Raw genomic sequence first — 20,370 nt, forward strand, 5'->3', positions numbered from 1 at the left:
GGCTCCATCTCAGACTGTTTTCTGTCTGCCAAGCCTTTCTATGTTTTCATTGAAAACACTTTATATTTACAGGAAACAAAACATTCAAGTTCATAGAGTTCAAGTTTAAACTCCTTTTCTGTAAAAGTAAATTCTCGAATATCCTTATATGTTCAGAGTTAGGTAGAGAAACCGATATTACAAGGATATGGCAATAGAAAGTAAAATAATATCCCAACGTTAAACCATTTGGTGGTTTTAATGCTGTAATGTGATAAATATCCTTTGATAGAATTTTTTAAAAGGTTGTAAAATCCCATACTACAACACTGGGTGCCTCGGATTAGATCGAAGTATTGCACTATTTGTAAATGTTTTGACTGCTCCGGTAGCTACAATCTTCAAAGGCATTGTTTTTTTTAGCCCAACAATATTGCTATACATAAACCTTACTGTTCAAGTAGCTGAAGTCAATGTCTGAGACATTAAGCTAAAAGCGCTGAGTAAGCCATTTTTCATCCAGAAGCATCATATGTTTTAAAGATTGCTTTGATTTTATGGTTTCACAATTATATGAAAAAATAAAAACATATCCATGAACCCAGCCATTATAGTGCATATGCCCCACCCTCTTGTACCGCAGCTGCTTCAAAGGAAAGACTACTTTAAAGCAATTGTAATTAATTGTAGGCTTTGAAGAAGAGTTGTAAAGGGTGCGGCAGCACCAACATAATTGTTGGGGATTGTTTTACTTCTTTTAAACAATAGATCTGTATATATCGTCTCCCAAAGAAGAGCCATGTACTGTAAGGTACAGGTTAGGGCTCCAAAGAAAAGGAAATAAATGATTACTACGTTAAATGTTTGGACATTATTGTACAGGATTTTTGACTTTATTGAAATAAAACATTTTAGAGATCACTGATAAGGATGTATAGGCAATCCTACAGAAAATGGATTTGGAGTAATTGGATTATGGCTTAGATACGATAACGTTTCAACAACTTTAATTTCTTGGTTCTCACAAAATTCATTGAGGGTTCTATTGGAAAAGGGAGCATTTGTTGAGAAAACGTATATTTGTTCTTAAAGAGATTCTGCAGGACTTAAAGGGGTTATGTGCCTATCTTTTAAAACATTTATGTGCTGTCCTCAGGATATGCCACCAATATCTGATCAGTGGGGGTCTGACACTTGGGACCTCCACTGACCAGTTGATTGAAGGTGCCACAGTAGTCATGCAAGCATTATGGTGGTATGTGCTATCCTCAGGATATGCCACCAATATCTGATTGATGGTAGTCTGCCACCTGGGACCACTATGGATCAGCTGATTGAAGACTCCACGGCACTCCTACAAGCTCTGTGGTCTTATGTGTTATTCTCAGGATATGCCAACAATATCTGATTGATGGTAGTCTGCCATCTGGGACCCCCACAGATCAGCTGATTGAAGGCGCCACGGCAATCCTACAAGCACTGTGGTCTTATGCGCTATCCTCAGGATATGCCATCAATATCTGATCAGTGGGGTCTGACACTTGGGACCTCCACTGATCAGTTGATTAAAGGTGCCACGGTATTCTTGCAAGCATTGTGGTGGTATGTGCTATCCTCAGGATATGCCACCAATATCTGATCGATGGTAGTCTGCCACCTGGGACCTCCACTGATCAGCTGATTAAAGGCACCATGACACTTGTGCAAGCACCGTGGTCTCTTCAATGTTTACAAGTGAGTACAATCCTGTTCATACTCAGAATACTGCACTATTTGTAGTGGTTTTTCTGAGTATACTGCAATGTTGTCCCACTGAAGGGAATGGGACAACAATGCCGTCCAGTTCTGCACAGACATAGGTTCTTTTGCTACCTGTATTTGTAATGAACTCCTCACTAGGCAGATCCAGCCAGCAAAAGAACCTGTCCCTGCAGCTGCACAGAACTGGATGGAGCGAATGAAACAGCCGGGTAAACGATCACATGGCTAAATCATGTGACCGTCGCCATCTTCATTCTTATGGATGGAGACTTTATCATGGCAATTGCAGTATGGGCAAGCTGTTATGCCAGGGTAAACAATGAAGGGAACATACTGCATGTAGGAGTGCCACATTCACTTCATTGTACTGGTAAGCAAACCCTCATCTATGAAACATTGATGGCCTATCTAAAGGATAGACCATGTAAAGGATATTCGAAGGATAGACCATTAGCATCTATGTTTCAGAATATTTGGGCTCATGCACACCAGTTTATTTCAAGCCATAATTCAGCATTAATAATAAGGTACCTAGTCCTGCTCTACCTATATAACTCTATATGAAGGAATGTGAAGGATTTTCTTCTAATAGATTCTCTATAAATCAGACAGGAAAAAAATTGGCATGCTCCACTGGATTAGAGAGATTTTCTTCAATAGAAACATTCCTCCTCTGTGTGCCTGATGAGATCTTATTTTAAGGGCCAGTTTAAAAGTTTACAGAATAGCCCAATAATGTACAAGACTCAAAATTGCAATAAAGGCTATATTACAAGCCTAGATTCAAGCTCAGACATACATTAATCAATTTATTATTTAGGCAAATTAATATTACGTAAAAAAGAAAAATTCAGTTTGAGTGACAAATTGAATTAGAATTTGAAATTAAGTTTAATTTGGATAACTAACCATGAGCTTTGTCTGCTACTGTAGTTACATTCCCCAGTCACTAACAGCTCTTTTACACTGCCAGCAACATAATGGAACTTCTATTAATGGTTTAATTTACAACAATGTGTACATTAATTGTTTAATACAATTTTTAAATACAGGCAAAACGATTAAATTATATAGAATTATATTTTATACTTAGTGCTGTGACCTAAGACTATTTTATAAACTTTTACATTTTAGTGAGCAACAGAATACTTTCGAGAATATTAAAAACGTTAAAAGTTCGAGATCAAGAGTCATTTCAATAGAAGAAGACCCAATACAAGAGTGTTTACTTAAACACCCCAAACTACGTCCAGAAGGTATTGCAGAAGAAATGCCAACCAAAGACTTCTTTGGTACTACAGAAGCTGGATATGCTGTTCCTCTATCTGGAACAAATTCACCTACAATTGATGGGTACATTGAAAAAGAACATAGTAGTATCACATTCCAAATAAACAAAGCAACCTATCGAGATGTGAAAAAGATAGATATAGCTTCAGAGATTAGAAGAAACCAACAAGACATTGATTTTGAAATTAAAAACACTGACCAATTTTTTAATCTTCATGAGAACATAGAAAAAGAAAATGTCTCTGCAGAAGAAAGGTCAAAAATACCGAACCAGCTTGAGGAATTCCATGCAGACCCGGACCATGTTTATAAAATAATGTTTGTTGGAAACACACATGTTGGGAAAACATCCTTTCTACATCACATACATGATGGTTCCTACCAACAAAGTACATCTGCGACAATAGGTAAGGGGGGAAGGTTGTCACTTCCCTGTAATTTTTTATCTATGAATATGTTCTAATGCATATAAAGTCTACAGGCAAACAGGGCACAGTAAAGAGAGGGATCGTCCAGACGTTTTGTGTGCTGGGGCTTGAGTTGCGTTGACCATGGTATGTTCATGCTGTTGGCCATTTAGGTGTAGGAACTTCCAAAAGGTTGCACAACAAGCTATGTGAATTTTTTTTAGTTTATTTTAAAAAAATCCACTAAAAAGGAAACCAAAGGAAAAACACGTTCCAATTTTTTGAAATGGTCATACCAAGATAATAATTTAAGAGTTTGGTTGAAGATCTCCCTGCCCACTCTTGATGAGAGATGAGTACAAATGCTAATACAAATCACAAATCAACACCAAATCTGAAGCAGCTTACTTATCTTGTATTAGCAACAAAGTTTTATACATCACTAAGTGAAAATCACTAATTAGCACTGTCAAAATATTTTTTGTTAACAGGATATTATGGATTATGCATATTTACTTAGACTGGCATTTCACACATCGGTCTAAGTAAAGCCTACGCAAAACTACCAGCGACAAATGTATTAAGAGGCACAATACCTTGTTAGAAGCTAGAGTAGGCTTTTTGGTATAATCAATGCCAGTTTCGAACATACATTACAGTAAAAGTTACAGGTGCATGTGGACAGCCCCCCCAACACTTGACCCTGCCTACAAATTTGAAACATTAGGGGGGGCGTGGCATACATGGCAGAAAAGTCACAGTTTTTGCTCTATTATAGACCCTATTGTCTTTATATTATCTAGTAGTTTAGAAAAAAAAGAAGAAAATGCATATACTGTTACCCCATCCTGCATATTATGACTGCTTATAAACTTAAAGGTGTTGTCCAGGACTTTTAGGCCACCTTCGTACGTGGTGTATTTGCTGCAGAAGTATGAAGTAAGATCCTTCTAGTTCCAGATACAGATAGAATGGTATGTAGACCCAACCATCTCGGATTCAGTGATTCAGTCCTGGATTTTGGGGGCTGCCTCACCATCCTGGAAGGCATGGCACATGATTCACCATCCCTTTCCACTACTGGTCCCAGCTCCAGTAACTCTATTCAGGTCTAGGACAGTCAAATCATCTTCATCACTCATATAGGACTGCCACACAGCATTCTCTGTACAGAGCATAACCTGACTCCTTTTCCTCTTCAACTTTGAGTACAATGTGTTTTTGGAGATGAAGGATGGAGTCAGGTTATGCTCTGTGCTATGAAGTAGTCCTGTGCGAGGGATGAAGGTGATCTCACTGCTGTTACAGGATAGACTGGAGTGGGGATCCAGTAGTTGGACAGGGAGGACAGCACTGTTAACTGGGAACACGGAGGGGGCACTATTAAGTGGTGATATAGATGAGGCACTACTAAGTGGGGCCACAGAGGGGGCATTATTGGGTGGAGCCACAGATGGAGTGCTATTACTAAATGGTAGCACTATTACTAAGTGGAATAATTTTCTAAATTAAACCTGTTAAAGCATTCTTTGATCCCTTATGACTTGGTTGAATATTTCTGTGTATAATTTAAATGGATTTAGGACAATATGAAGACACTAGGAAAAGAACCATTAAAGATCATTGACACTTTTCAAAATATTATATCAGCAGGAAAGTCTAATGTCCTAATACAAGATCCCACATTCACACACTCACAACAGATGTCAATTACCACCGTATGTTCCAGCAAAAGGTACAGAACACCAGATAGAGAACATCATGTACTGCATAAAAAGGAAACCTGGCTTCCTCATTGGTCACAGGAAATGACATTGTTGATGTTTCAGGGATTTCCATACTTGTAAAGAAGCCCAGGTAGCTATGCGAGCGATAACAAGTGCCATTCATACTACATTTTATCAAGAATAAGCATGTTTTTAGCTGCACTTTACATCATCACATACACCAGTGACAATCATACAGTGATAATGCTGCAGTAGAGAGAAGAATCTGTACTTATATTTGAATTAATGTATTATTAGACATGCTTGACTGCAGCACCATGCATATTATCATTGCTTCATAGTAATGCAGTATGTAAGACTGAAAAAGACACATCTATCTGGTTCAGCCTATTATTCTGCAATGTTGATCAAGAGAAAAGCCACTTTTCTCATCATGCAGAAAAATTCCTTACCGGAATCACAATATTACAACTTGTAATATTGTATCACTCAAGAAAGGCATCAGGTCCCTCTTACTCTTTTAGTGAGTTCACCATCACCACGTCCTCAGGCAGAGAGTTCCATAGTCTCACTGCTTTTATGGTAAAAAACACTTTTCTTCTAGCTGTATAAGATGCCCCCCCCCCCCCTTCCTGTTCTACTTAAAGTACTGAGTATACAAATGTATTTTACATCATTTTTCTATCAGGGTGGTTTACTTCCACTTTAAATTGTTTTGCAATGAGTTTTGTTGTGTTAAGACTGGGGTATACAACATGCGGCCTGGGGTCCACATGTGGCCCACAATGTAATTCTATGCGGCAACAATCATCTGGATACAGAAATATCTATACATGGCTACTCAGATGTAGTTTCCATGTCAGGGTGAAGAGGAGTGGCACATCGCCGGGCAAAGGGAATATACAAGTACAAAAGATGCCCTGTGTAGCCATGTCTGGGTGCCCTGTGTATTAGGACAAGTACTAAGGGTGCACTATCTAGCCATGTCTGGGTCCCCTATATATTAGAACAAGTACTAAGGCTGCACTGTGTAGCTATGTCTTGGTCCCCTATATATTAGGATGAGTACTGAGGGTGCGCTGTGTAGTTATGTCTGGGTGCCCAATATATATTAGGACAAGTACTAAGGGTGCACTGTGTAGCCATGTCTGGGTCCCCTATATAGTAGGACAAGTACTAAGGGTGCACTGTGTAATCCTGTCTGGGTCCCCTATATATTAGGACAAGTACTAAAGGTGCACTGTGTAGCCATGTCTGGGTCCCCTATATAGTAGGACAAGTACTAAGGGTGCACTGTGTAATCATGTCTGGATCACCTATATATTAGCACACAAGTACTAAGGGTGCACTGTGTAGCCATGTCTGGGTTGCTATGTATTAAGACAAGTACTAAGGGTGCACTGTGTAGCCATGTCTGGGTTGCTATGTATTAAGACAAGTACTAAGGGTGTACTGTGTAGCCATGTCTGGCTCCTCTATATATTAGGACAAGTACTAAGGGTGCACTGTGTAGCCATGTCTGGGTCCCCTATATATTAGAACAAGTACTAAGGGTGCACTGTGTAGCCATGTCTGGGTCCCCTATATGTTAGAACAAGTACTAAGGGGGCACTGTGTAGTCATGTCTGGGTCCCCTATATATTAGAACAAATGCTAAGGGTATACTGTGTAGTCGTGTCTGGGTCCTTTATATCTTGGGACAAGTACTAAGGGTACACTGTGTAGCCATGTCTGGGTCCCCTATATAGTAGGACAAGTACTAAGGGTGCACTGTACAGCCATGTGCAGGTTACCTATATATTAGGACAAGTACTAAGGGTGCACTGTGGAGCCATGTCTGGGTCCCATATATTAGAACAAGTACTAAGGGTGCACTGTGTAGCCGTGTCTGGGTCCCCTATATATTAGGACAAGTACTAAGACTGCACTGTGTAGCCATGTCTACGTTCCCTATATAGTAGGACAAGTACTAAGGGTGCACTGTGTAGCCATGTCTGGGTTACCTATATATAAGGACAAGTACTAAGGGTGCACTGTGTAGCCATGTCTGGGTCCCCTATATAGTAGGACAAGTACTAAGGGTGCACTGTGTAGCCATGTCTGGGTTACCTATATATTAGGACAAGTACTAAGGGTGCACTGTGTAGCCATGTCTGGGTCCCCTATATGTTAGGACAAGTACTAAGGCTGCACTGTGTAGCCATGTCTGGGTCCCTATATCTTAGGACAAGTTTAATGGTGAGTATAGGTCAGACTCAGAATATCCCGACTCACTGATAGTTACATAATACAGTTCCTTTATTTGTAGGAAGTACCAATGGAATTTGTTTTCTGTTTAATAGACCACAGGAGCCATACAGGGTGGACATAGTGTGCCAAGGGCTTTCCTTCCCCCTCCACTGCACTGCAATAATGGTTCATTCCATCTCAGACTTTTTTCTGAAAAATCTCCCGTAAAAGCTTTTTTGAATCTGAATTATTTTTTTTATTCTTAACACAATACATGAGAAAATCTACAACTCAGCATTAGTGAATGTTAAGCCTAAGATTTTTAATACCATTCGAATTAGGCATTATAATCTTGGCACTCATCAACCAGTTACAGAGTTAGGCATTCGGCAGCACAAAATACATTTTTGCAATTCTTCTTTGGCAAGTCCTATAAACACCTTCGAAACACTTCTATATGCCTCATCTTTGTTCCAACAAGTCTCCACTTTGTGTTGGACCCATCCTGTGTGCTCTTTGCATTTTTTTTGTTTAATAACCTCATTCTCACTCATTAATGTCCGTTGTTCTGGAAGACACCATTATTGGTCAGGTTGGAATATGCCAGTCTTGCACTGAAGTAATGCGCCTCCAATGCAAGCGCCAAATATAAAGGTGAGCATAGGTCAGACTCGGAATATCCCAGCTCACTGATAGTTACAGAATACATTCATGGATGGCGGAAGAGTACTTTGCCGATGAAATCTTACTTTTGGCCGTGGGTTGGGATATGCCATCCTTGCACCAAGGCCCTTGTTTTATTCAGATATTAAATGTGTTTGAGTGCTGAGGTGTGTGTCTTTGCTGCTGTATTATTGCAGCCATGAAGTATGTGCACCCGTGCAGTTCATTTATTTCTAGGAAGCGCCAATGGAATTTGTTTTTTGTTTTATAGACCATGGAAGCCATCTTTGTATTGACACAGAGTGCCAAGGGATTTCCTTGCCCCTCCACATTTTTTTCTGAGATAAACTAATATATAGTAAAAATGGATCGAAATTTGCCTAAATCCCCTTGCCTTTGGATACCTGAGAGGACTGTTATTTAAGAACCCCCTAGGATAAAGTGTGACACTATCCATTGTCACACTCCAAGTAGGCCCTATTCTGAATTTGTATCTTTTCACCTTAGTTGTTGGCGCCAGAGATCTTTTAACCCAATTGTGTATTCTTCAAGTCCTCTAGTGGAACTACAAAAATACAAATTATGGGTTTTCTTTTTAAATTATTTTTTATCACCGCAATTGTAACAATGTAGCAACAAGGACTAAAAAAAATGTATTGATCTTTCCCATATGGTGAATACCATAAGGTAACAGCAAAAGTTATGGCTGTCAGAATGATCTATGTAAAATGTGTGTATGTGAAGACACCATACGAAGTGCATGCCTTAAATTACATGGCATTATAAATCATATTTCAATAAGACATATAGAGACCAATTTTAAGTGGAGGTAATATAACACAGATGCTGCCGGGCAAAAGTGAACATCTGCCTGAGGAACAAGGTTCCATTGGTCAGGGTATGAGTCAATGAGCTGCTCTTACCAGCTGGTTCCCAAAACCATATAGAGCAGGGCAAGAGGTGAAGTAAACACAAATTTGGTGGGAAAGCTCAGCCAAGCAGGGGTCAAAAGGGCAGCTCACTGCTAATGATTAAAATACCATGCATTTCGTACCATGTTTCCATATTTTTGGCCATCCCTTGTATATATTATTACCTAAATTTGGTTTCACCGTAATTGTAACGACCTGAAGAATAAACCTAACATGTACACCTCATGTTGAAATTCCGTAAAAACAAACTAAAAAAAAAACTGTGATGGAATTGTTGGTTTTCCATATAATTTGTTATTTTGCAGAAAATCAGATACCTTGGGTTAGAGTTGGGATATAGAAGACTTCTATCGCTGGTTTCCCTCTTATGCAGTGTTTAATACTTATATTCTTATACCGTAGGAATAGATTATCGCATTAAAAGCTTAATTGTGGACAGCAAGCACTATGCCCTACAGCTGTGGGACACTGCTGGACAGGAGAGGTGAGGAAAAGTTTTTGACAGGACCATTAAATAACATTTTTTGTCATTCCCCGCTGGAAGTTAATTACAATATCTCCAACACATTTGTCCTAATTTATCAGAACTAATAGAAAAGTAGACTTATTGCCAGAGCAGCCAATCCGAAGTTACTTTTAACTTTTTTCCAGGGCAGTTAAAAAAATTAAAGCTCTGCTGTGATTGGTTGCTTTAGGCAGCAAGGTTAGTTTTGGTAAGGGATGCTTATTTCTGTATTGTTTCTATATCTCAAGGCTATTATCAAAGTGGTGCCATGACTTCTGTTCACAATTGAAGCCACAATACTATCCTAGGTCTGTTGGACAATGCCTAGAAACCGTGTCAATGGCCGTCATGTACTTATAATGGAGTCCTTCTGGGCTCTGTCAAAGATTCTGTTGTATTGATCACAAGATTAGGACTTTGTGTCGTGCTATTCTTGCCATCATGCACAATGATGGAACTGGTGATGCAACACCCAATGGAGGTACTGAGAATGGTCGAAGCCTAGCGTTAGAAAAAAATACAACCTATCATCTCCTGTATGGGAGTTGGTCATGTGACCGCAACATTTCCTGGCACAGTCAGCAGTTTACCAGGAGTATTGAGAGCAGGACGCCATATTAAAGGAGTTGCCTGTGATAATACAAACACTTTAATAAGGGTGGCTTCAGGCTGCGCAAATACGTTGCTCTGAGGTGAGCGTATTTGCGCAGTGAATGAAGTTTGATGAAGTAGATTTGCACGCATGTCTGCGCATGGTACTGTACTTTTTGCACACGCAGGGCCAGTTTACACATGCGCGCCACACACCCCTGTTCATGGTTTAAAAGACTATTTAGCCTAATGACGTTTAGATGTGTCCTCCTTTTCATGGAATTGTGCACCGTATTGCGCATTTGCATGCATATAGAGTGTGTATTTGCGCACCTTCCATAGACTTCTAAGGGGCCTTTGGTGCACAAAGAAAATAGAGCAGGACCTAATTTTTTTTCGTGTATGCACGAAATGCAAAACACTCATGAGAACGATCCCACTGACACCAATTGGTTCTATTCTCTGCGCATTGCATATGTGAATTTTAACGCGAACAAAAACACGAGCAAATATGGTTGTCTGAAGAAACCGTTAGAATGTATTGCTATTACGTCTGCTTTACACGGGTGTATTTGTGCACGCAAAATCTGTGTGCGCTATACACAGAGAATAGAACCCATTGATTTCAATGAGTTCGTAGCCAGAATCGTTCTGTGCATGCTCAAAAAAATAGGACCTTACCTTATCCATTTTCATACATAGAAATCTATGGCAAATACGTCATCTGAAAAAGCCCTAATTAAAGGAGATGTCCCGAGGCAGCAAGTGGGTCTATACACTTCTGTATGGCCATAATAATGCACTTTGTAATATACATTGTGCATTAATTATGAGCCATACAGAAGTTATAAAAAGTTTTATACTTACCTGCTCCGTTGCTGGCGTCCTCGTCTCCATGGTGCCGACTAATTTTCGCCCTCCGATGGCCAAATTAGCCGCGCTTGCGCAGTCCAGGTCTTCTGCTCTTCTCTATGGGGCTCCGTGTAGCTCCGTGTAGCTCCGCCCCGTCACGTGCCGATTCCAGCCAATCAGGAGGCTGGAATCGGCAATGGACCGCACAGAAGCCCTGCGGTCCATGAAGATAGAGGATCCCGGCGGCCATCTTCAGCAGGTGAGTATGAAGACGCCGGACCGCCGGGATTCAGGTAAGCGCTGTGCGGGTGGTTTTTTTAACCCCTGCATCGGGGTTGTCTCGCGCCGAACGGGGGGGGGGGTTTAAAAAAAAAAAAAACCGTTTCGGCGCGGGACATCTCCTTTAAATAACAGAGTGGACCCATAGAACTTTATAGTCATCTTATTATGTAGCTGCATCACAAAGTCTTCTGGTGATTTTTTCCTTTTTGTTGATTTTACTTTATATAAACCTTTCTTACTGTTATGTTATTAACCATATCGTTGTTCGCTCTGCTATTATTTTTATTATAATATCACAAATAGCCTTATTCTTCATTTCCGTAGCTCTTGTACCCAGATTACCTTTTAGAGAACTTTCCTCTGTGGTTTGTTGCTGAACTGAGCCCTCTAGTGTTGGAATCTTAACACTGTAACTTCTTAAAATCTGTGATCACATTTTTTACATTTTTCCCTATCCAGTCAATTTAGAGGAGGGAAAAAACATGGCAAATCAACAAATGCCCTATTAGCGCATATGAACATCATAGAGTGGGGATCCCTACTTGGGTATTCTTCTATGTCTTGTAAGAACATGTCCTGTTCTACCAGGCTTCCAGCCATCCTTGTATTACAGGACGGTCATTCTTCTGAAGGCCGTCCTGTAATACTACATTTTCCCTAAAGTGGGCACTGCTGGGCTAATGAATGACTGGCTGTAGCTTTCCACAGCAAAATTAACTGTTTCCAGAGGTACTAGGAGTGGGACCCAAAGTGATCAGATGTTCCCCATGGTGCCGCATTCTGAAAATTGTCTATGATGAAGCAAAGTCAACAGTCATCTGACAATGTATTCTGAAAGCCCTTCTATCGGTGGGGTCTCGAATTTCTTCTTCTCTTGCTTTCCAAATATATATTATGGATATACAGTATGTAATGCATTTGATTTTAAATGAATTTAACTATTATTCATATTTCTGGCAGGTTTTATAGTCTCACAGAACAGTTTTTCCGAAAGGCAGATGGTATGGTGATCATGTATGACGTAACTTCTAGGGATACTTTCACCGGTGTGCGCCGCTGGCTGAACTGCATTCAGGTAAGGATATAATGCAACATAAAATCCAATCATATGTTCATTTAGAATAATCCAATTTTCAAGGATTTTGGAACATATAAAGAAGAATCAGAATACTGTAGGAAAGGGGTTGCAAAATGACAGCACCCAGAGTTCTATGGAAATCTATGCAGATCAATTATGAATGTGATCTATGATTACTTATGATTACTAATTAAGAATATTAGATCTGTTCAGCCACTTTCCATTGTGTGAAATTATTAAATCTGTACAAGAAATATCGGAATTACCCCTCTAGTTACTAAAATATGATTGGTTCACCACACACCAATTAACAGGACAGATGCACTAAACTTATAGTTTAGATACTTTTCGAAAGTCTTGATTTTGGCAGGATTGGTAAACTGTCTAATGTGCATAAGGGGGGGTCCGACTCTCGTCCGATGTCTTATGGCAGGTGAAGAAAGAATCAGGCAGGGAGAATTTCAGCATGCCAGATTCTCTGTTTCCACAAAATATAATCCGCTGCCAGAGGAGCCTGGCAGCTACTTATCCCTCTGTCCCTAGTAAAAAGCATGCTTGTTTGTTGTAGAGTCAGGAGGAATAGCTGTTGAACTAGCATTCCTTTGACAGCTTTCCCTAGTTTATGGCCAGCCTAATTAGTGTGCAGCTAACAAACTTGTTGAAATCATGGTAGGTACACTCTTTGTCAAAACGATCTCCTTCTCCCCCTTCCCAAGAAGAAGCTGTCGGAATAGAATGAAACTTTCAATGAGTGATTGTAACGTTGATATAAGTGATGACAATATCAGAGCAAAAGGAGAATTTACTGTGGAAAAGTAAACACTTGATGGGAGGCTGTAGTACCCTGTTGTGCCACCTCTAGTTTGGATGTAAGATGTACAGGTGCGCATGGAGGCTCTAGCACCCTGTTGGGCTGTCTTAAGCTTGGATGAAAAATGTAATATGGGTGGGCATGGAGGCTATAGTATCCTGTTGGGCCACCTTTACTTGTGATGAAAGATGTGATATGGGCGGGCAGGGAGGCTCTAGTACCCTGTTGGGCTGCCTCTAGCTTGGATGCAAGACATGACATAGGTGGGCATGGAGGCTATAAGACGCTGCTGTACCGCCTCTAGCTTGGATACAAGACGTGATACAGGCGGACATGGAGGCTCTAGTACCCTGTTGTACTGCCTATAGCTTGGATGCAAGATGTAATACAAGCGGCCATGTAGGTTCTAGTACCCTGTTGTACCACCTCTAGCTTGAATACAAGATGTACTATGGGCAGGCATGGAGGCACACATGTTCTGTATGCTATCCTGTAGCATATCGCTCCACATTTACTGTAACTGAGCTTCTAGATCGTGCAAACCCATAGGCTGTCAAAGTTGGCATCCCAGATGGTCCCATACATGTTCTGTTGGGGATAAATCTGGTGACCAGATAGGCCACGGAAATGTGGCAGTGTTGTGGAGGCATTCCTGTGACAGTCTTGCTATGTGCCACAGAGCATTATGCAGCTGGAAAATGCCTCTTTGAAGCCCTGCCATGAGAAGCAACACATGGCTGCAGGATGTCCTGAACATACCACTGAGCTGTCATTGTCCCTCCTACCACAACTAGGGGAGATCAACTGTTGTATGCAATATTCCCCCAGACCATCACACCAGCAGCAGGGGCAATGCACCACTCCACAGTAAAAGCAGGATTGAGGCACTCACTTCTAGGTCTCCCGACACGAGCATGGCTGTCAGTACCCAAACTCAACCTGGATTCATTGCTGAAGACAACCCGGTTCTACTTCATAGCAGTCCAGTTTCATTATTCATGACATTACTGCAAATGGGGCCAAAGGTGGGTGTGTGTTAAAGGCAGTAGAAGTAATAGGAGCAGTGAGTCCTTCAGTTAAATGCCTGGAAATGGTTCCAACAAACACAGGGGCCTTTAACAATGGTGCTACCTGTCTCTAGATGGCAGAAAACAAAAGAGTTGGAGCTGCTTGTGCTTGTTGGATGACCAGATGATGTACACTACTGGTGGTCTGTCGAAGGTCTGCTGGGCCCAGTCACCTAGTGAGTACCCTCACGCATCCACTAGTGCCAAAGCCTCCTAAAAATCAGGTCAAAATGGCACAGGTGGTGGGCAATTCATCGATACGACCATGCAGCTTCTCAAAGTCCAATAATGCACCCCCTCTCAAACTCGGTTAACTGGGCAAAATCTCTTGGATTGCATCTAGTGGTCAACCAACTCTACACAAGCAGAAAAAAGGTCCACTACACACAAGTAGAGAGAGTCTTTTGGAAGACCAAGGGTGGAACCACTTTTAGGGCCTCAGGTGACAAGACCGTTCATCTAATTACGCCACAACTCTCATCATTTGCATATCTGCCTGAGATGTAACTGCATGTCCAGCTTTGCGGCAAAATTACAACTCCTTCTAGATGCTTTATTTGTTTTTTGAAAAAGAGTGTAGATAGGGTACTAATGAAGTATAATGCCAGTAGTATCATCGTGCCCATTATAGCTGCTGAAAATGTCTTACCATCTTCACTCACAGGAAAAGGTTATAGATGATATCATCATTCTTCTACTCGGCAATAAAATAGACTGTGATGCTGAAAGACAGGTGTCGTTTGATGATGGACAGAAGTTGGCTCAGGTATGGGTGTATTGTATTACTATTCTATTAGAGAATATAGTATTAGTCTCGAGAGAAATAGATCCACACACAGAGATAGTCCCAGTTCACCTATCTACGCGGATAGGTCATTATGATTTTTTACAAAAAAATTCTTTTGTAAATGATATTCAAAATGGCATGACTTTTTTATTTTTTGTTGATATAACTGAATGAGGACTTGCATTTTTCCATGGCACCATTTTGGAGTACATAGCCTACAAGTTTGCAAGAGGTAAATCAAGAAAAGTAAATATAAAATTGGCGAAACTCCCAGACATGGCCACCTGCCCTCTTTACTAACAGAAGCTGACAAAAGAACTTCATGTATGAACGATAACGTAGCTCTCAGAAATTCCTGTGCATAATTTCTAAGACAGGTCTTTCTGTAATTATTCATATACTCCCTATTTCCGCTAGGACACAGTAGAATTGTAGCTGCAAAATTTCACATCAAAATTCACATATTTTGATGTGGAATTGAAAGCTAATTTAAGCTATTTTCATTCCACATCCAAATCCACAGTTAGTCCTTCAAAATTTGGTGTGGAATTTACACGACTTGTGGTGCAGAATGCGGAAAATTTCGCTCATGTGAAAAGGCCCCTTTTTGTTTTTTGGTGGCAGTATGCCCAGAAGGACATATTTAATATTTTGACTGATTTATGTAAATGATGATGTAGGTTTACTAAGATATTTAGAAAAACAGAGGTGATGTTTCGCTTTTTATGTCTTTGAAAATTGTAATAAACTATTTATTGTTTATTACTGACCTTTTGACCACAACTTCCAGATGTAAATAAAAGGGGGTATGAGAAATTTCAACGTTATGTAAAATCCCATCTTTTGTACACAAACTCAGTAGGTTGTTTATTGATAAGAAAGGATATGAAATGTGATACTTGTCACAATAAAATCTGAAGTGCTTTTGATCACACCATGTTCTGTGTGAAATTATTAACTCCTCACCATATGGCTCTTGGCTGTATGTAAAATTATCCCAGAGGGATGACCCAATCTTTGTGGGTAATAATATATCCACTTTGACAACCACTATTAGCAGAGATCTGCATATACTGAGGAATGCTAGTCGATCACAGATCATGTCCTCCCCATCATCCTCTTCTCCCATGTAATAGTTGGAGTCATGTTGAGCATACAGTGGGTTAACATGGCAATAGACCAAAGCTTTCTGCATTGGGGTCCTAGTACTAAGTGCTGATCTCTTTGTGTGAGAGACCTGGAAAATGCTGTTAACATGTCTGCTTGTTATGAATCCATTCCAATGTAAAAAATTAATAAATGTGCCCTTTTCTTCTAGGAGTACAAGTTATTATTCTCAGAATGCAGTGCGGCATCAGGAATAAACATCACTGAATCACTGATACAGATAGTCAGGTAATAAAATTCTGTGTAGTCATTGGTAAAATTCTGCTGATTGCAAGATAGGGTATTTTCAGATTGATTGGCTAGACTTGGTATAATTGTAGCAAGCCTTCAACTTTGAGAAGTAAAAGGCCGTATTTACACGGATGTGTGAGACTGTACAAAACGGTGCAAAATACACCACGCAGCCAATGGACACTGATGTTCCTGCACCCCATATACTGCATGTTCTACTATCGTCCATGATTACAGACGAGAATAGGACATGTAGCAATTTTTTTTTCTCATGGATGATTGATTCATATGAAAAATCAGCCATCTGAATAGCTTCACTATGGCCCCCAAATTTACTTAGAATGGGCCCTTAACGTGCTTTCACGCATCATAATATTCTGCGCGGAAAGCATCTGCTCCAAACTTTGCATGTCTAACATGTATGTGGCTTTGGAGTGGAATCTCTGCAGATTTGCAATGGTGATGTCCAATGCCAATTAGATACGGGTCTCACTTTTGGGACCCACATCCTTGCTATTGACCACCTTATCAAGTGGGATTGGGGTATCAATATATGTTCTGATTAATCATTGGTTTCCGAAATTGTTGAAAATTAAAGGTAACATGTCCAAGGATCATGTTGCCCGAGCCTGGCAATACGAACCAGGGACAGGTATATACAGTGTGCTCATGTATATCTTATTTTAAAGGTGTTTCAGAATAAAGATACTTTGAAGATACTGTACAAACAGAGCTCCAAGCATATTGTACTTACCTGTCCTGGGTTCATATTGCCTCTGGTTCAGATGGTGTCAGGTTCCCTTTAAGAACCAGAAAATATATTTTTTAATTGAAATGTGTTTCTTTCACCAGGTCTCTAAAGGAGAATGAGGACAATATGAAAAATAATGTGGTCACATTAAAAAGATCTGCAAGTCTGAAGAAAACAAGTTGCTGCACCTAAATTAATGATTGTATTGATTTATTTAAAAAACGAGAAAACATCTCCGTCTCCGTCGCAGATCCAGTGTAAAATCATGAAAAGAATAGCACAGCATGATGCGTTATTTTGCCCACTGGGTGGCATGACGGTAGCCCAGCCTATTTTATTATAGTCAGTAGGGGTCATCAGGCATCATTCACGTCAGTTAAGTGCTGGGTGCTCTATTTTTGCTGCTTTGCTCCTATGACGAACAATGGAAATAAATAGTGCAAATTTAAACATAGACTAATAGCGTTTTCTTGAAAAGACTATACAATTTTAAATTCAGCACTGCACTGAGCCATCTCCTTTTTATGCGTCTTTCCTAATATGACTTTCTGACTGTACATGTAATAAAGCTAGGAGGCATTTCCTTTAAGTCATATCCTTGGGGTTATTGGTAAATTAAAGGGGTTGTCTGAGATTTCTTTTTCTACAAAACCCAGCTCCCTCTGTCATAAAGCAAGAAATAGATGTATGCTCACCTCTCTTTACCCTTAAGACTATGAAGTTTCCTCCTGCTCCCGAATCCAACATTGCCGAGTACTGTATCTTTTGATCTCCCATTGAGGTCTCTATGCGGAGAACAAAATGATGGAGTGGAGGAAGGGCTTTCACTCTTGCACTACCGGTAAGAAGGCAAGTTTGGCAGCATCCCATTGTCTCGTGGCGGCTGGATTGGTCACGACTAGAGATGAGCGAGCACCAAAATGCTCGGGTGCTCGTTACTCGGGACAAATTTATCGCGATGCTCGAGGGTTCGTTTCGAGTAACGAACCCCATTGAAGTCAATGGGCGACCGGAGCATTTTTGTATTTCGCCGATGCTCGCTAAGGTTTTCATGTGTGAAAATCTAGGCAATTCAAGAAAGTGATGGGAACGACACAGAAACGGATAGGGCAGGCGAGGGGCTACATGTTGGGCTGCATCTCAAGTTCACAGGTCCCACTATTAAGCCACAATACCGGCAAGAGTGGGGCCCCCCCCAACAACATTTACTTCTGAAAAGCCCTCATTAGCATGGCATACCTTAGCTAAGCACCACACTACCTACAACAAAGCACAATCACTGCCTGCATGACACTCTGCTGCCACTTCTCCTGGGTTACATGCTGCCCAACCCCCCTCCCCCCTGCACGACGCAGTGTCCACAGCGCACACCAAACTGTCCCTGCACAGCCTTCAGCTGCCCTCATGCCACACCACCCTCATGTCTATTTATAAGTGCGTCTGCCATGAGGAGGAACTGCAGGCACACACTGCAGAGGGTTGGCACGGCTAGGCAGCGACCCTCTTTAAAAGTGGTGGGGCGATAGCCCACAATGCTGTACAGAAGCAATGAGAAATATAATCCTGTGCCACCGCCATCAGGAGCTGCACACGTGGGCATAGCAATGGGGAACCTATGTGCCACACACTATTCATTCTGTCAAGGTGTCTGCATGCCCCAGTCAGACTGGTAATATGTACCTTAACCGTAACCGCGTTGGTGGTAATGTGGCGGTGACTGCGGACCTAGTAGTGCGGTTGTATTTTGTTGGTTTTCGGAATGTGGCCAGGATTAAGTTGGCCGTGGCGGGGGATGTTTTTGAGGCACTACGTGTCCTCTCCACGTGTCCGTGGTTATATGCACCTTAACAGTAACCGCGTTGGTGGTAATGTGGTGGTGACTGCGGACCTAGTAGCGCGGTTTTATTTTGTTGGTTTTCGGAATGTGGCCAGGATTAAGTGGGCCGTGGCGGGGGGATGGTGGGGGGGGCTCTCTTGTTGTGTCGGTAAAGGTGAAATTCTTGGACTGCCACCAGACGAACCAATGCAAAGGCATTTGCCAAGAATGTTTTCATTGTTGGAGGAGGAGGGGGATGTTTTTGAGGCACTACGTGTCCTCTCCACGTGTCCGTGGTTATATGCACCTTAACAGTAACCGCGTTGGTGGGAAATGGCATCGCCGCCATCATGTCTTTGGGAAGCCTCTGTTTCCACACCCCAGAGACATACCATTAGCAGCGGTATAGGCAGAGCCCAGAATTCGTAACATTTCAGCCGTAGCATTAGGACAGGCCCCACTAACATATCACTAGCAGCATTAAAGGGGGAGCACAGTATTAGTTCCATTTCAGTAATAGTAGCACTCAAGACAGGCCCCAGTAACAATTCCGAAGCAGCAGTATAGGAGGAGCATAGTCTAAGTTCCATTTAAGTAATAGTAGCAGCCTACACAGGCCCCAGGAACAATTCCGAAGCAGCAGTATAGTGGGAGCGCAGTCTTAGTTCCATTTCAGTAGCTGCAGTATAGCCAAGGCCCAAGTTACATTTATGTAGCTAAAGTGTAGGCCAACCCCACACACCTTTCTGTACCATGAGTGCAGGCGAAAAACATAGAAATTGCTATGATTACACTGTAGGTGAGGGCCCAAAAAAATTGGTGTACCAACAGTACTAATGTACCTCAGTAAAAATTGGCCATGCCCAACCAAGATGGCAGGTGAAACCCATTAATCGCTTTGGTTAATGTGGCTTAAGTGGTAACTAGGCCTGGAGGCAGCCCAGTTTAACGAAAAATTGGTTCAAGTTAAAGTTCCAACGCTTTTAAGAGCATTGAAACGTATAAAAAATTTTTAGAAAAATTATATGAGTGAGCCTTGTGGCCCTAAGAAAAATTGCCCGTTCAGCGTGATTACGTGAGGTTTCAGGAGGAGGAGCAGGAGGAGGAGGAGGAGGAATATTATACACAGATTGATGAAGCAGAAATGTCCCCGTTTTGGATGGTGAGAGAGAACTATGCTTCCATCCGCGGGTGCAGCCTACGTATTGCTTAGGTATCGCTGCTGTCCGCTGGTGGAGAAGAGAAGTCTGGGGAAATCCAGGCTTTGTTCATCTTGATGAGTGTTAGCCTGTCGGCACTGTCGGTTGACAGGCGGGTACGCTTATCTGTGATGATTCCCCCAGCCGCACTAAACACCCTCTCCGACGAGACGCTAGCCGCAGGACAAGCAAGCACCTCAAGGGCATACAGCGCTAGTTCAGGCCACATGTCCAGCTTCGACACC

At 41.4% G+C, this 20,370-nt stretch overlaps 1 protein-coding gene across 4 annotated transcripts in view; it reads left to right on the forward strand.

Annotated features, from left to right (window-relative positions):
- The window catches only part of LOC136625647 (EF-hand calcium-binding domain-containing protein 4B-like), a 90,619-nt gene extending 72,920 nt beyond the window's left edge, over positions 1-17,699 (forward strand). For all 4 annotated transcript variants that reach the window (XM_066600018.1, XM_066600020.1, XM_066600021.1 and 1 more), the window contains exons 11-16: positions 2,875-3,437; positions 9,391-9,472; positions 12,179-12,293; positions 14,839-14,940; positions 16,280-16,356; positions 17,212-17,699. In XM_066600018.1, the coding sequence (XP_066456115.1) occupies positions 2,875-3,437; positions 9,391-9,472; positions 12,179-12,293; positions 14,839-14,940; positions 16,280-16,356; positions 17,212-17,302 (1,030 nt within the window). In that variant the 3' untranslated portion in view covers positions 17,303-17,699. The remainder of the gene's footprint in view (positions 1-2,874; positions 3,438-9,390; positions 9,473-12,178; positions 12,294-14,838; positions 14,941-16,279; positions 16,357-17,211) is intronic.
- The last annotated feature ends 2,671 nt before the right edge of the window (positions 17,700-20,370 follow it).

This window comes from Eleutherodactylus coqui, chromosome 4, assembly GCF_035609145.1.
Source record: "Eleutherodactylus coqui strain aEleCoq1 chromosome 4, aEleCoq1.hap1, whole genome shotgun sequence".
In the NCBI taxonomy this organism is placed as follows: domain Eukaryota; kingdom Metazoa; phylum Chordata; class Amphibia; order Anura; family Eleutherodactylidae; genus Eleutherodactylus; species Eleutherodactylus coqui.